This window comes from Pseudophryne corroboree, chromosome 6 (assembly GCF_028390025.1).
Source record: "Pseudophryne corroboree isolate aPseCor3 chromosome 6, aPseCor3.hap2, whole genome shotgun sequence".
NCBI classification, from domain to species: Eukaryota; Metazoa; Chordata; class Amphibia; order Anura; family Myobatrachidae; genus Pseudophryne; species Pseudophryne corroboree.
The window spans coordinates 830945198-830959383 of record NC_086449.1 but is presented as its reverse complement, the minus strand read 5'-3'; the positions used below and the strand labels follow the sequence as shown (position 1 = coordinate 830959383).

The following is a 14186-nucleotide window of genomic DNA, read 5'->3' as shown; positions in this document are numbered from 1 at the left end:
CCCAGGCGTTCATTACTGATTCCAGGGGTGTAAGTTACACTGCGTCAGGTCTGCGCTTTATTAATGATCACTCCAGGATATTCTCTACAACACTGTCCGTCTGTCTTCCAGCTCCAGAGCACAGAGCTGCAGAGGGTTCTGTCAACTTGAAAGATGGGGACTCGGTGAGTGAGCTTATTATAATAATATAATTATACACTTGGCAAGGTGTCTCCTTTGCTGTATGACATGACACCATAATACAATATATAGCAGGGCTGGCCAAACCAGTCCTCGAGATCTACCAACAATTCACATTTTCCAGACCACCTAGCCAGGGCCGGTTCAAGGGCGCAGAGCGCCCCGGGCAGGAAAGGGGCGTGGCCTAATACAGGGGGCGTGGTGAGTCACGCCCCCTGTACATTGAAAGCGCCGCTTGAATGCTGAGCGGTGCGCGATGACGTCATCGCGCACCGCACAGCAAAAGGTCCTCACCACGAAGAGAAACTAGACGCTATGCGTCTAGTTCCCTTCGTGGAGAGGACCTTTGCTGTGCGGTGCGCGATGACGTCATCGCGCACCGCTCAGCAGTTACACTCCACGAAGGGAAACTAGACGCATAGCGTCTAGTTCCCTTCACAGGAGGCGCCGAGGACGGGGACGGCAGCGGGCAGCGGAGGCGGACGGGGGACACAGCGGGCAGCAGTGGCGGATCTTGCCACGGTGCGGCGCCCTCCGGATGGCGCCAGCGCCCTCCGGAAGGCGGCGCCCCGGGCAAAAGTCCTGCTTGCCCGTGGCAAGAACCGCCACTGCACCTAGCTGGTGCACAGGTGTAGTCATTACTAATTAAGATGTGCTGCATTCATTCCTAACTGACAATTCTACAGATCTCCAGGAGGAGGCCTGGAAAACATGAACTGTTGGTAGATCTCGAGGACCGGTTTAGCCAGCCCTGATTATATAGGGATACAGACATACGTAGGACACTGCACCCCCCCCCCCCCCCCCCCCAAACATGACCTTTCAGCTATTAATGGCAGAACTTGTTACTGTGATGATAAAATCTTGTTCGCCAAACAGAGAAAATATATATTTAGTGTTATTTTATTTATGAGGATCTTGGTAGTATTAGGGAATTCTATATATAATGGATGTTGTATATTACTTTGTGCACCACCCAGAACCGCTGTCCTTGTCTACCCCTGCGTCCGCAGTCCCACATGCCAGAGATTGCAGGGGCCATACAGCGCTCGTTCTTGTGCTCCAGTATACATGGGGTGGGATGACTGGTCCAGCGGAGGTCAGGGGGAAGGATACCTACTTCTGTATGTTATATTCTGCCTCTTCCTCTATGTAGGAAGCTGCAGACGGGAAGTCCTGCCATGGGGCGAAGGCCTCTCCTGATGAAGGTGACTGTTTTTGCTTCTAGAAAGTTCTGAATAAAAGCACTGCATGTGTGTGAATGCAACATCTGGGAAAATCTTATCCCGGTTTAGCGGTGAAGGCCTCTTGCGCCCCAGTGTGTGGCACTAGAGAAATTCCAGTGTTTGATGTGTGATCACAAATAGTGTTTAATACAGAGATTCTCAAATGTGTTCCTCGGGGCACCCAACAGGCCAGGTTGTAGGTATAGCCATGGCTCTGCACACATGGTTAAATCATATTGACTGAGATACTAATTAAGTCACCTGTGGCCAAGCATGGATAAACTTAAAACCTGGATTGTTGAGGTGCCTTGAGGACCGCGTTTGAGAACATCTGGTTTAATGCATATACTGCAGATCGGAATGAAGGCATGCCACATCTGAAGGCTGTTTCCAATTTCCATTCACACCCACCCGTCAGTGTGACTTCCCTCCCACTGTATCGGCTAGCATGATTATTGAAATTGCCCAATTGGAGGAAATTCAATTTGGTGCCGCACAGGACTATTTAGGTAATCTTCGTAATGGGCTCTTGTAAAATTTGTCCCTTGTAAACCAACAGTGCATGTACATGAAAGATGCCTGAAATAGGTATCCAAGGAATTGATGTTGATGGTGCACCCAGTCAATAATACGTGTCGATATTTCAAAAGAAATAAGACTGTTGGGGCACTCCTATAGAATAAAACTTAACTTTTAATTAGTATATGATAAAATTTATGGTACACAAACAAACACACATATGATATACTAGGGAAGGTTGCAGATTTTAACCTTCCTCATGTAGTATCGTGATCTGTAACCAAAAATTGGAAGTAACAGATTCTGAAATATCAAAAGCTAGGAGTAACAAATTCTCCAAGAATTTCTAAGTATTTTAGGTGACCGTGGCACCAGAGGTGAAAATATCAGAAATAGAAATTCCAGATAACAGAAAATTCAAATGTGTGACACAGTGGCATCTATTATATTAATTATGACTGTAAAATTGTCCAATATCACATGCCAACTTTGATGGTATCTCCTGGTAAGGATTCATTTGCTATTTAAAGAACTATGATCATAATGTGCGATATAAATAAATTATATACAAGACTATGGTCAGATAGTTTGTAATAAAAATAAACGGATGAAGAGGGTAGGGGTCAAATGTTGAGCCAACACCTCTGCTGTTCACATAGAATCAGGAGTGTTTTTTACTGCACCCAATATTCCCTAGCGGTCTCCTATCTAGGTACTAATAGAGCTGCTCACTGCTTCGCTTCCAAGATCAGGCGAGATTGGGCGTAGAAAAGAGGTACTTCTGCTGTCCAATATTTATGCACAGATTCTCTTTTACTTTAGCATTGCAGAGAGATAATTAGCTGGCATTTGGCTGAGAGAGTACCGAAAAGAGGGGATACAAGAAAATGTATAGGTTCAGGGCCCGTCTTCTGCTGTCCACTGTCATATGATAATACAGCGGACAGTGGATGAGAGAGGTGGGTTGCCTTAGCCTATTGAAAATTAATAGGATGAAAAATTGTATTAAGGTAGATGTAGGGTAGTATAATATTGATTTCTCTTAGGAACCACTATATACTGAGATATTCATTTGACAGCTGTTACTCGTATAATATCCATAGCAGCAAATTTTTGCTCCCTAGTTATACCACATATCACGTACAGCTACTCCTTCAATTAGTAACCACTCCGTCCAGTGGATATATTGTATTTGAACAATATACGGAACTGGACTTTGGTTGTATTACTAATACTGTGAATATTGCAATGGTGCCATCTTCATCTATTACTGTCACAATTTTTCATCCTATTAATTTTCAATAGGCTAAGGCAACCCGCCTTTCTCATCCACTGTCCGCTATATTATCATATGACAGTGGACAGCAGAAGATGGGCCCTGAAACTATACATTTTCTTGTATCCAGTCTTTTCGGTACTCTCAGCCAAATGCCATCTAATTATTATCTCTCTGCAATGCTAAAGTAACAGAGAATCTGTGCATAAATAATGGACAGCGGAAGTACCTCTTTTCTGGTAGGCGCCAATAACCAAACACACTCTCATTCCCAACTCTTGTGATATTACTGCCATATCTCACTGGCTACGCCCAATCTCGCCTGATCTTGGAAGCTAAGCAGTGAGCAGCTCTATTAGTACCTAGATGGGAGACCGCTAGGGAATATTGGGTGCAGTAAAAAACGCTCCTGATTCCATGTGAACAGCAGAAGTGTTGGAGTAACATTTGACCCCTACCCTCTTCATCCGTTTATTTTTATTACAAACTATCTGACCATAGACTTGTATATAATTTATATCGCACATTATGATCATAGTTCTTTAAATAGAAAATTAATCCTTACCAGGAAATACCATCACAGTCGGCATTTGATATTGGACAATTTTACAGTCATAATTAATATAATAGATGCCACTGTGTCACATATTTTAATTTTCTGTTATCTGGAATTTCCATTTCTGATATTTTCACCTCTGGTGCCACGGTCACCTAAAATACTTAGAAATTCTTGGAGAATTTGTTACTCCTAGCTTTTGATATTTGAGAATGTTACTTCCAATTTTTGGTTACAGATTCGCGATACTAGATGAGGAAAGGTTAAAATCTGCAACCTTCCCTAGTATATCATGTGTGTTTGTGTACCATACATTTTATCATATACTAATTAAAAGTTAAGTTTTATTCTATAGGAATTGCCCAATTGTAAGGGATTTGTACCAGCACCCCAATAACGAAACCCAAGTGAATGGAACGTGCAGTGTTTGAAGAAATGCGTCGCTCGCCGGCCAGCGGGAACCATGCTCAGACCTGGTTAGGAATGTAACATTTACAATATTTATATTTGCTCATCCTGTAGCTGTAGGAACGTCTGCTGCACCAGCTGTGAAGAGCGCACCGTCCGCTGAGGAAGACCAGTAAGTTCTCAGCCAAGTTCTAGGATTTTAAAACCAATTTTATTGGGGTATTGGCTGATTATTGTTTCCTTAATTGCAGCTGCTCCAGCAATGAGCGTGAGATGGAGGTAAGTCTTGTCTGAGCTCAGGAGTACTACAGGTCACAGACGGACCGGACGCTTCAATGTTCTGTGCAGTTGTCTTGCAGCCTCATAGCTAGAAGCAGAAATGAATAAAAGCCGCACTAGGATCATGGGATCCGTTCCAGCCAGAGATCTATCGGTGGCGTTTGCATGTTCTCCCCGTGTTGTGTGGTTTAAGCAAATTAATTATTTCCCTGTGTTCAGTCTTCTCAGATGGGCAGTGTAATGTAACTCAGGAGTGCCACCTTCAGGTATAGAGAGGGTATTGCACTCTGTTAAACATTTCACCAGATGCAGCGGTAGAAGAAATATATTCTTTATGGAAAAACTATTCATATATTTTTTTTTTTTCTGTGTTAGACAGAGTTCCTACGTTTGTCACTTGGATTCAAGTGTGACCTATTTACTTTGGATAAACGGCTGCGTCTTGAAGAAAGATCCCGTGATTTAGCAGAAGAAAACCTGAAGAAGGAGCTGGCGGGCTGTAAAAAGCTCCTGGAAGTAAGTTTGTCAGGAAGCGTCGTCATAAAACTGTGCTACCCTCTGCAGCCTTCTAACCGCTGCCTTTCCCAATGCTCTGTGGATGGTGATGCATGGTGAGCCAGTATGGCAGCCGGATGTGAGCCGTGGCACCGGTGACCAGACACAATCATAAACTTTGATAGATCGCAACCCTCACAAAGCCATCCTGCAGCCATTTTTAAAGCTGCAAATGAATTTAGGTAACAGTGCAGCTTTAAAGAGCATCGGTCCTCTCTACACATTGTAGGAAGCCATTTTGTTGGCTGCACAGATACTCGGCCAATCAGTTCGCTAGGATCTCTGCCTTAGTGATGTCACTAGCGAGAGGCTGCTCTATAAGGAATATTGGGGCAGATGTAGTAAACTGGAGAAGGCATTAGGAAGTGATAAACCAGTGATATGCGCAAGGTGATAAACACATCAGCCAATCAGCTCATAACTGTCAATTTACGTATTGGAGCTGAATGGCTGGTGCATTTATCACCTTGCACTTATCACTGGTTTATCACTTCCTTATGCCTTCTCCGGGTTAATACATCTGCCCCATTATCGGTCCACAAAATGGGCGCCTCGGCTAACAGATTGGTATCTTTAGCTTCTGCCTCTTGATTTGGTGTTAAATTCCGACATTTGGTTTCTTGGCGCAGGCCCTCATCCCGTTCTGCGAGGAAGATAATCAGACACATGAGATTGTGAAGAAGTTGGAGAACCGCTTGCAGTTCCTCAACCAACACACGACGAGGGTTGCCAGCCGGGCGGAGATGCTGGGAGCCATTCACCAGGTGAGCGGAGAGGTCTGTAACTAGCTGCGAGTCTGTCGCAACTTCCATAAGGAGCTGCTCCGCTTTAGTGATCCCTGCTGAACCCTCTGTTGGGTTAGATAGACTTGTCTGGATATGGTGTCCTGGAGTAACGTTCTCTGTGATTTTAGGAAAGCCGCGTCAGCAAAGCGGTGGAGGTGATGATCCAACATGTTGAGAATCTGAAGCGCATGTACGCCAAAGAGCACGCCGAACTGGAGGAGCTACGGGAGGCCATGCAACAGAATGAGCGCAGCAGCTCCTCTGCTGCCGGAGGTCTCTATTGGCGATTACTGTATAACTCCAGTGTAACGGGGAACTTGCCCTAATAAGTAGGATCCTTTCCCGCCATAAAAAGCTGCTGTGTAATAGTCTGGCAGCCATGCTGGATAGAGAACCACCTGTCCTTATTAGAGCGTAATCTACACAGATTAATATAGTAATGGTGACCTCTGCAGGCCAGGAAGAGGCATTACGCAGGTTACTATAGTAATGGTGACCTCTGCAGGCCAGGAGGAGGCATTACGCAGATTACTGTAGTAATGGGGACCTCTGCAGGCCAGGAGGAGGCATTACGCAGATGACTATAGTAATGGGGACATCTACAGGCCAGAAGGAGGCATTACACAGATGACTATAGTAATGGTGACATCTACAGGCCAGAAGGAGGTATTACACAGATTATTACATACAGGGAATTGTAACATATCTTTTCTGCTTTGTGTTCCCTTGCAGAAGATCCGCATAAGCTGGTGTCGGCTATAGCTAGTAAGGTAAATGCGGTGGTGGTCTGGTAGGGGTGAGGCTGCATAATGACTGGGTTTATGGGTTGGGTTTGTTGCTGGATATGTGCTCACTGCGCTGCAATTAATTTTGGTTCATCTGTGCCAGGTATCTCCTGCCAGGAGAGTCAGTATGCCGGCTTATACAAGAGGCACTGGGTCGCCGATGGTGAGTTCCATTCTCTATTTCATATCTGCACACGCTGAAGAATTAATACATTCTCTATGAGGAAGTTATGAGTATAGTATACTGGGGGGGGAGGGGTCAGGGCAGATGTATGAGGATACTATACTAGGAGGGAGGGGTCAGGGCAGATGTATGAGGATAGTATACTGGGGGGAGGGGTCAGGGCAGATGTATGAGGGGTCAGGGCAGATGTATGAGGATAGTATACTGGGGGGAGGGGTCAGGGCAGATGTATGAGGATAGTACACCCTCACACGTACCATGCTCCCACCTGTACTACTCACACTGGTACACCCTCACACCTCCCCTACTCCCACCTGTACCACTCACACTGGTACACCCTCACACCTCCCCTACTCCCACCTGTACTACTCACACTGGTACTCCCTCACACCTCCCCTACTCCCACCTGTACTACTCACACTGGTACACCCTCACACCTCCCCTACTCCCACCTGTACTACTCACACTGGTACACCCTCACACCTCCCCTACTCCCACCTGTACCACTCACACTGGTACACCCTCACACCTCCCCTACTCCCACCTGTACTACTCACACTGGTACTCCCTCACACCTCCCCTACTCCCACCTGTACTACTCACACTGGTACACCCTCACACCTCCCCTACTCCCACCTGTACCACTCACACTGGTACACCCTCACACCTCCCCTACTCCCACCTGTACCACTCACACTGGTACACACTCACACCTACCCTACTCCCACCTGTACTACTCACACTGGTACTCCCTCACACCTCCCCTACTCCCACCTGTACTACTCACACTGGTACACCCTCACACCTCCCCTACTCCCACCTGTACTACTCACACTGGTACTCCCTCACACCTCCCCTACTCCCACCTGTACTACTCACACTGGTACACCCTCACACCTCCCCTACTCCCACCTGTACCACTCACACTGGTACACCCTCACACCTCCCCTACTCCCACCTGTACTACTCACACTGGTACACCCTCACACCTCCCCTACTACCACCTGTACTACTCACACTGGTACACCCTCACACCTCCCCTACTCCCACCTGTACTACTCACACTGGTACACCCTCACACCTCCCCTACTCCCACCTGTACTACTCACACTGGTACACCCTCACACCTCCCCTACTACCACCTGTACTACTCACACTGGTACACCCTCACACCTCCCCTACTCACACCTGTACTACTCACACTGGTACACCCTCACACCTCCCCTACTCCCACCTGTACTACTCACACTGGTACACCCTCACACCTCCCCTACTCCCACCTGTATTACTCACACTGGTACACCCTCACACCTCCCCTACTCCCACCTGTACTACTCACACTGGTACACCCTCACACCTACCATACTCCCACCTGTACTACTCTCACTGGTACACCCTCACACCTCTCCTACTCACACTGGTACACCTTCACACCTCCCCTACTCCCACCTGTACTACTCACACTGGTACACCCTCACACCTCCCCTACTCCCACCTGTACTACTCCCACTGGTACACCCTCACACCTACCATACTCCCACCTGTACTACTCTCATTGGTACACCCTCACACCTCTCCTACTCACACTGGTACACCCTCACACCTCCCCTACTCCCACCTGTACTACTCACACTGGTACACCCTCACACCTCCCTTATTCCCACCTGTACTACTCACACTGGTACACCCTCACACCTCCCCTACTCCCACCTCTACTATACACACTGGTACACCCTCACACCTCCCCATCTCCCACCTGTACTACTCACACTGGTACACCCTCACACCTACCCTACTCCCACCTGTACTACTCACACTGGTACACCCTCACACCTCTCCTACTCACACTGGTACACCCTCACACCTCCCCTACTCCCACCTGTACTACTCACACTGGTACTCCCTCACACCTCCCCTACTCCCACCTGTACTACTCACACTGGTACACCCTCACACCTCCCCTACTCCCACCTGTACCACTCACACTGGTACACACTCACACCTACCCTACTCCCACCTGTACTACTCACACTGGTACTCCCTCACACCTCCCCTACTCCCACCTGTACTACTCACACTGGTACACCCTCACACCTCCCCTACTCCCACCTGTACTACTCACACTGGTACTCCCTCACACCTCCCCTACTCCCACCTGTACTACTCACACTGGTACACCCTCACACCTCCCCTACTCCCACCTGTACCACTCACACTGGTACACCCTCACACCTCCCCTACTCCCACCTGTACTACTCACACTGGTACACCCTCACACCTCCCCTACTACCACCTGTACTACTCACACTGGTACACCCTCACACCTCCCCTACTCCCACCTGTACTACTCACACTGGTACACCCTCACACCTCCCCTACTCCCACCTGTACTACTCACACTGGTACACCCTCACACCTCCCCTACTACCACCTGTACTACTCACACTGGTACACCCTCACACCTCCCCTACTCACACCTGTACTACTCACACTGGTACACCCTCACACCTCCCCTACTCCCACCTGTACTACTCACACTGGTACACCCTCACACCTCCCCTACTCCCACCTGTATTACTCACACTGGTACACCCTCACACCTCCCCTACTCCCACCTGTACTACTCACACTGGTACACCCTCACACCTACCATACTCCCACCTGTACTACTCTCACTGGTACACCCTCACACCTCTCCTACTCACACTGGTACACCTTCACACCTCCCCTACTCCCACCTGTACTACTCACACTGGTACACCCTCACACCTCCCCTACTCCCACCTGTACTACTCCCACTGGTACACCCTCACACCTACCATACTCCCACCTGTACTACTCTCATTGGTACACCCTCACACCTCTCCTACTCACACTGGTACACCCTCACACCTCCCCTACTCCCACCTGTACTACTCACACTGGTACACCCTCACACCTCCCTTATTCCCACCTGTACTACTCACACTGGTACACCCTCACACCTCCCCTACTCCCACCTCTACTATACACACTGGTACACCCTCACACCTCCCCATCTCCCACCTGTACTACTCACACTGGTACACCCTCACACCTACCCTACTCCCACCTGTACTACTCACACTGGTACACCCTCACACCTCTCCTACTCACACTGGTACACCCTCACACCTCCCCTACTCCCACCTGTACTACTCACACTGGTACACCCTCACACCTACCCTACTCCCACCTGCACTACTCACACTGGTACACCCTCACACCTCCCCTACTCCCACCTGTACTACTCACACTGGTACACCCTCACACCTACCCTACTCCCACCTGCACTACTCACACTGGTACACCCTCACACCTACCCTACTCCCACCTGTACTACTCACACTGGTACACCCTCACACCTCCCCTACTCCCACCTATACTACTCACACTGGTACACCCTCACACCTACCCTACTCACACTGGTACACCCTCACACCTACCCTACTCCCACCTGTACTACTCACACTGGTACACCCTCACACCTACCCTACTCCCACCTGCACTACTCACACTGGTACACCCTCGCACCTCCCCTACTCCCACCTGTACTACTCACACTGGTACACCCTCACACCTACCCTACTCCCACCTATACTACTCACACTGGTACACCCTCACACCTCCCCTACTCCCACCTGTACTACTCACACTGGTACACCCTCACACCTATCCTACTCCCACCTGTACTGCTCACACTGGTACACCCTCACACCTCCCCTACTCCCACCTGTACTACTCACACTGGTACACCCTCACACCTCCCCTACTCCCACCTATACTACTCACACTGGTACACCCTCACACCTCCCCTACTCCCACCTGTACTACTCACACTGGTACACCCTCACACCTCCCTTATTCCCACCTGTACTACTCACACTGGTACACCCTCACACCTCCCTTATTCCCACCTGTACTACTCACACTGGTACACCCTCACACCTCCCCTACTCCCACCTGTACAACTCACACTGGTACACCCTCACACCTATCCTACTCCCACCTGTACTACTCACACTGGTACACCCTCACACCTATCCTACTCCCACCTGTACTACTCACACTGGTACACCCTCACACCTATCCTACTCCCACCTGTACTGCTCACACTGGTACACCCTCACACCTCCCCTACTCCCACCTGTACTACTCACACTGGTACACCCTCACACCTCCCCTACTCCCACCTATACTACTCACACTGGTACACCCTCACACCTACCCTACTCCCACCTGTACAACTCACACTGGTACACCCTCACACCTCCCCTACTCCCACCTGTACTACTCACACTGGTACACCCTCACACCTCCCTTATTCCCACCTGTACTACTCACACTGGTACACCCTCACACCTCCCTTATTCCCACCTGTACTACTCACACTGGTACACCCTCACACCTCCCCTACTCCCACCTGTACAACTCACACTGGTACACCCTCACACCTATCCTACTCCCACCTGTACTACTCACACTGGTACACCCTCACACCTATCCTACTCCCACCTGTACTGCTCACACTGGTACACCCTCACACCTCCCCTACTCCCACCTGTACTGCTCACACTGGTACACCCTCACACCTCCCCTACTCCCACCTCTACTATACACACTGGTACACCCTCACACCTCCCCATCTCCCACCTGTACTACTCACACTGGTACACCCTCACACCTACCCTACTCCCACCTGTACTACTCACACTGGTACACCCTCACACCTCCCCTACTCCCACCTATACTACTCACACTGGTACACCCTCACACCTCCCCATCTCCCACCTGTACTACTCACACTGGTACACCCTCACACCTACCCTACTCCCACCTGTACAACTCACACTGGTACACCCTCACACCTCCCCTACTCCCACCTGTACTACTCACACTGGTACACCCTCACACCTCCCTTATTCCCACCTGTACTACTCACACTGGTACACCCTCACACCTCCCTTATTCCCACCTGTACTACTCACACTGGTACACCCTCACACCTCCCCTACTCCCACCTGTACAACTCACACTGGTACACCCTCACACCTATCCTACTCCCACCTGTACTACTCACACTGGTACACCCTCACACCTATCCTACTCCCACCTGTACTGCTCACACTGGTACACCCTCACACCTCCCCTACTCCCACCTGTACTGCTCACACTGGTACACCCTCACACCTCCCCTACTCCCACCTCTACTATACACACTGGTACACCCTCACACCTCCCCATCTCCCACCTGTACTACTCACACTGGTACACCCTCACACCTACCCTACTCCCACCTGTACTACTCACACTGGTACACCCTCACACCTCCCCTACTCCCACCTATACTACTCACACTGGTACACCCTCACACCTCCCCATCTCCCACCTGTACTACTCACACTGGTACACCCTCACACCTACCCTACTCCCACCTGTACAACTCACACTGGTACACCCTCACACCTCCCCTACTCCCACCTGTACTACTCACACTGGTACACCCTCACACCTCCCTTATTCCCACCTGTACTACTCACACTGGTACACCCTCACACCTCCCTTATTCCCACCTGTACTACTCACACTGGTACACCCTCACACCTCCCCTACTCCCACCTGTACAACTCACACTGGTACACCCTCACACCTATCCTACTCCCACCTGTACTACTCACACTGGTACACCCTCACACCTATCCTACTCCCACCTGTACTGCTCACACTGGTACACCCTCACACCTCCCCTACTCCCACCTGTACTGCTCACACTGGTACACCCTCACACCTCCCCTACTCCCACCTCTACTATACACACTGGTACACCCTCACACCTCCCCATCTCCCACCTGTACTACTCACACTGGTACACCCTCACACCTACCCTACTCCCACCTGTACTACTCACACTGGTACACCCTCACACCTCCCCTACTCCCACCTATACTACTCACACTGGTACACCCTCACACCTCCCCATCTCCCACCTGTACTACTCACACTGGTACACCCTCACACCTACCCTACTCCCACCTGTACTACTCACACTGGTACACCCTCACAGCTCCCTTATTCCCACCTGTACTACTCACACTGGTACACCCTCACACCTCCCCTACTCCCACCTATACTACTCACACTGGTACACCCTCACACCTCCCCTACTACCACCTGTACTTCTCACACTGGTACACCCTCACACCTCCCCTACTCCCACCTGTACTACTCACACTGGTACACCCTCACACCTACCCTACTCCCACCTGCACTACTCACACTGGTACACCCTCACACCTCCCCTACTCACACTGGTACACCCTCACACCTCCCCTACTCACACTGGTACACCCTCACACCTCCCCTACTCACACTGGTACACCCTCACACCTCCCCTACTCCCACCGGTACACCCTCACACCTCCCCTACTCCCACCTGTACTACTCACGCTGGTACACCCTCACACCTCCCCTACTCCCACCTGTACAACTCACACTGGTACACCCTCACACCTTCCCTACTCCCACCTGTACTGCTCACACTGGTACACACTCACACCTCCTCTACTCCCACCTGTACTACTCACACTGGTACACCCTCACACCTCCCTTATTCCCACCTGTACTACTCACACTGGTACACCCTCACACCTCCCCTACTCCCACATATACTACTCACACTGGTACACCCTCACACCTCCCCTACTACCACCTGTACTTCTCACACTGGTACACCCTCACACCTCCCCTACTCCCACCTGTACTACTCACACTGGTACACCCTCACACCTACCCTACTCCCACCTGCACTACTCACACTGGTACACCCTCACACCTACCCTACTCCCACCTGCACTACTCACACTGGTACACCCTCACACCTACCCTACTCCCACCTGTACTACTCACACTGGTACACCCTCACACCTACCCTACTCACACTGGTACACCCTCACACCTCCCCTACCACCTGTACTGCTTACACTGGTACTCCCTCACACCTCCCTTACTCTACCTGTACTACTCACACTGGTACACACTCACACCTCCCCTACTCCCACCTGTACTGCTCACACTGGTACACCCTCACACCTCCCTTATTCCCACCTGTACTACTCACATGGGTACACCCTCACACCTCCCCTACTCCCACCTGTACTACTCACACTGGTACACCCTCACACCTCCCCTACTCCCACCTATACTACTCACACTGGTACACCCTCACACCTACCCTACTCCCACCTATACTACTCACACTGGTACACCCTCACACCTCCCTTACTCTACCTGTACTACTCACACTGGTACACCCTCACACCTACCCTACTCCCACCTGCACTACTCACACTGGTACACCCTCGCACCTCCCCTACTCCCACCTGTACTACTCACACTGGTACACCCTCACACCTACC

The 14186-nt window shown here is 50.2% G+C and overlaps 1 protein-coding gene and 1 pseudogene across 1 annotated transcript in view; both read left to right on the top strand.

Annotated features, from left to right (window-relative positions):
* IRAG2 (inositol 1,4,5-triphosphate receptor associated 2) overlaps positions 1–14186 on the top strand; it is a 142060-nt gene that overhangs the window by 116292 nt on the left and 11582 nt on the right. The window contains 9 exon segments of the mRNA XM_063930083.1: positions 112–164; positions 1337–1388; positions 4280–4337; positions 4417–4444; positions 4820–4960; positions 5629–5763; positions 5913–6057; positions 6517–6554; positions 6673–6732. Coding sequence (XP_063786153.1) covers positions 112–164; positions 1337–1388; positions 4280–4337; positions 4417–4444; positions 4820–4960; positions 5629–5763; positions 5913–6057; positions 6517–6554; positions 6673–6732 — 710 coding nt within the window.
* Positions 3486–3604, top strand: LOC134937515 (5S ribosomal RNA; annotated as a pseudogene).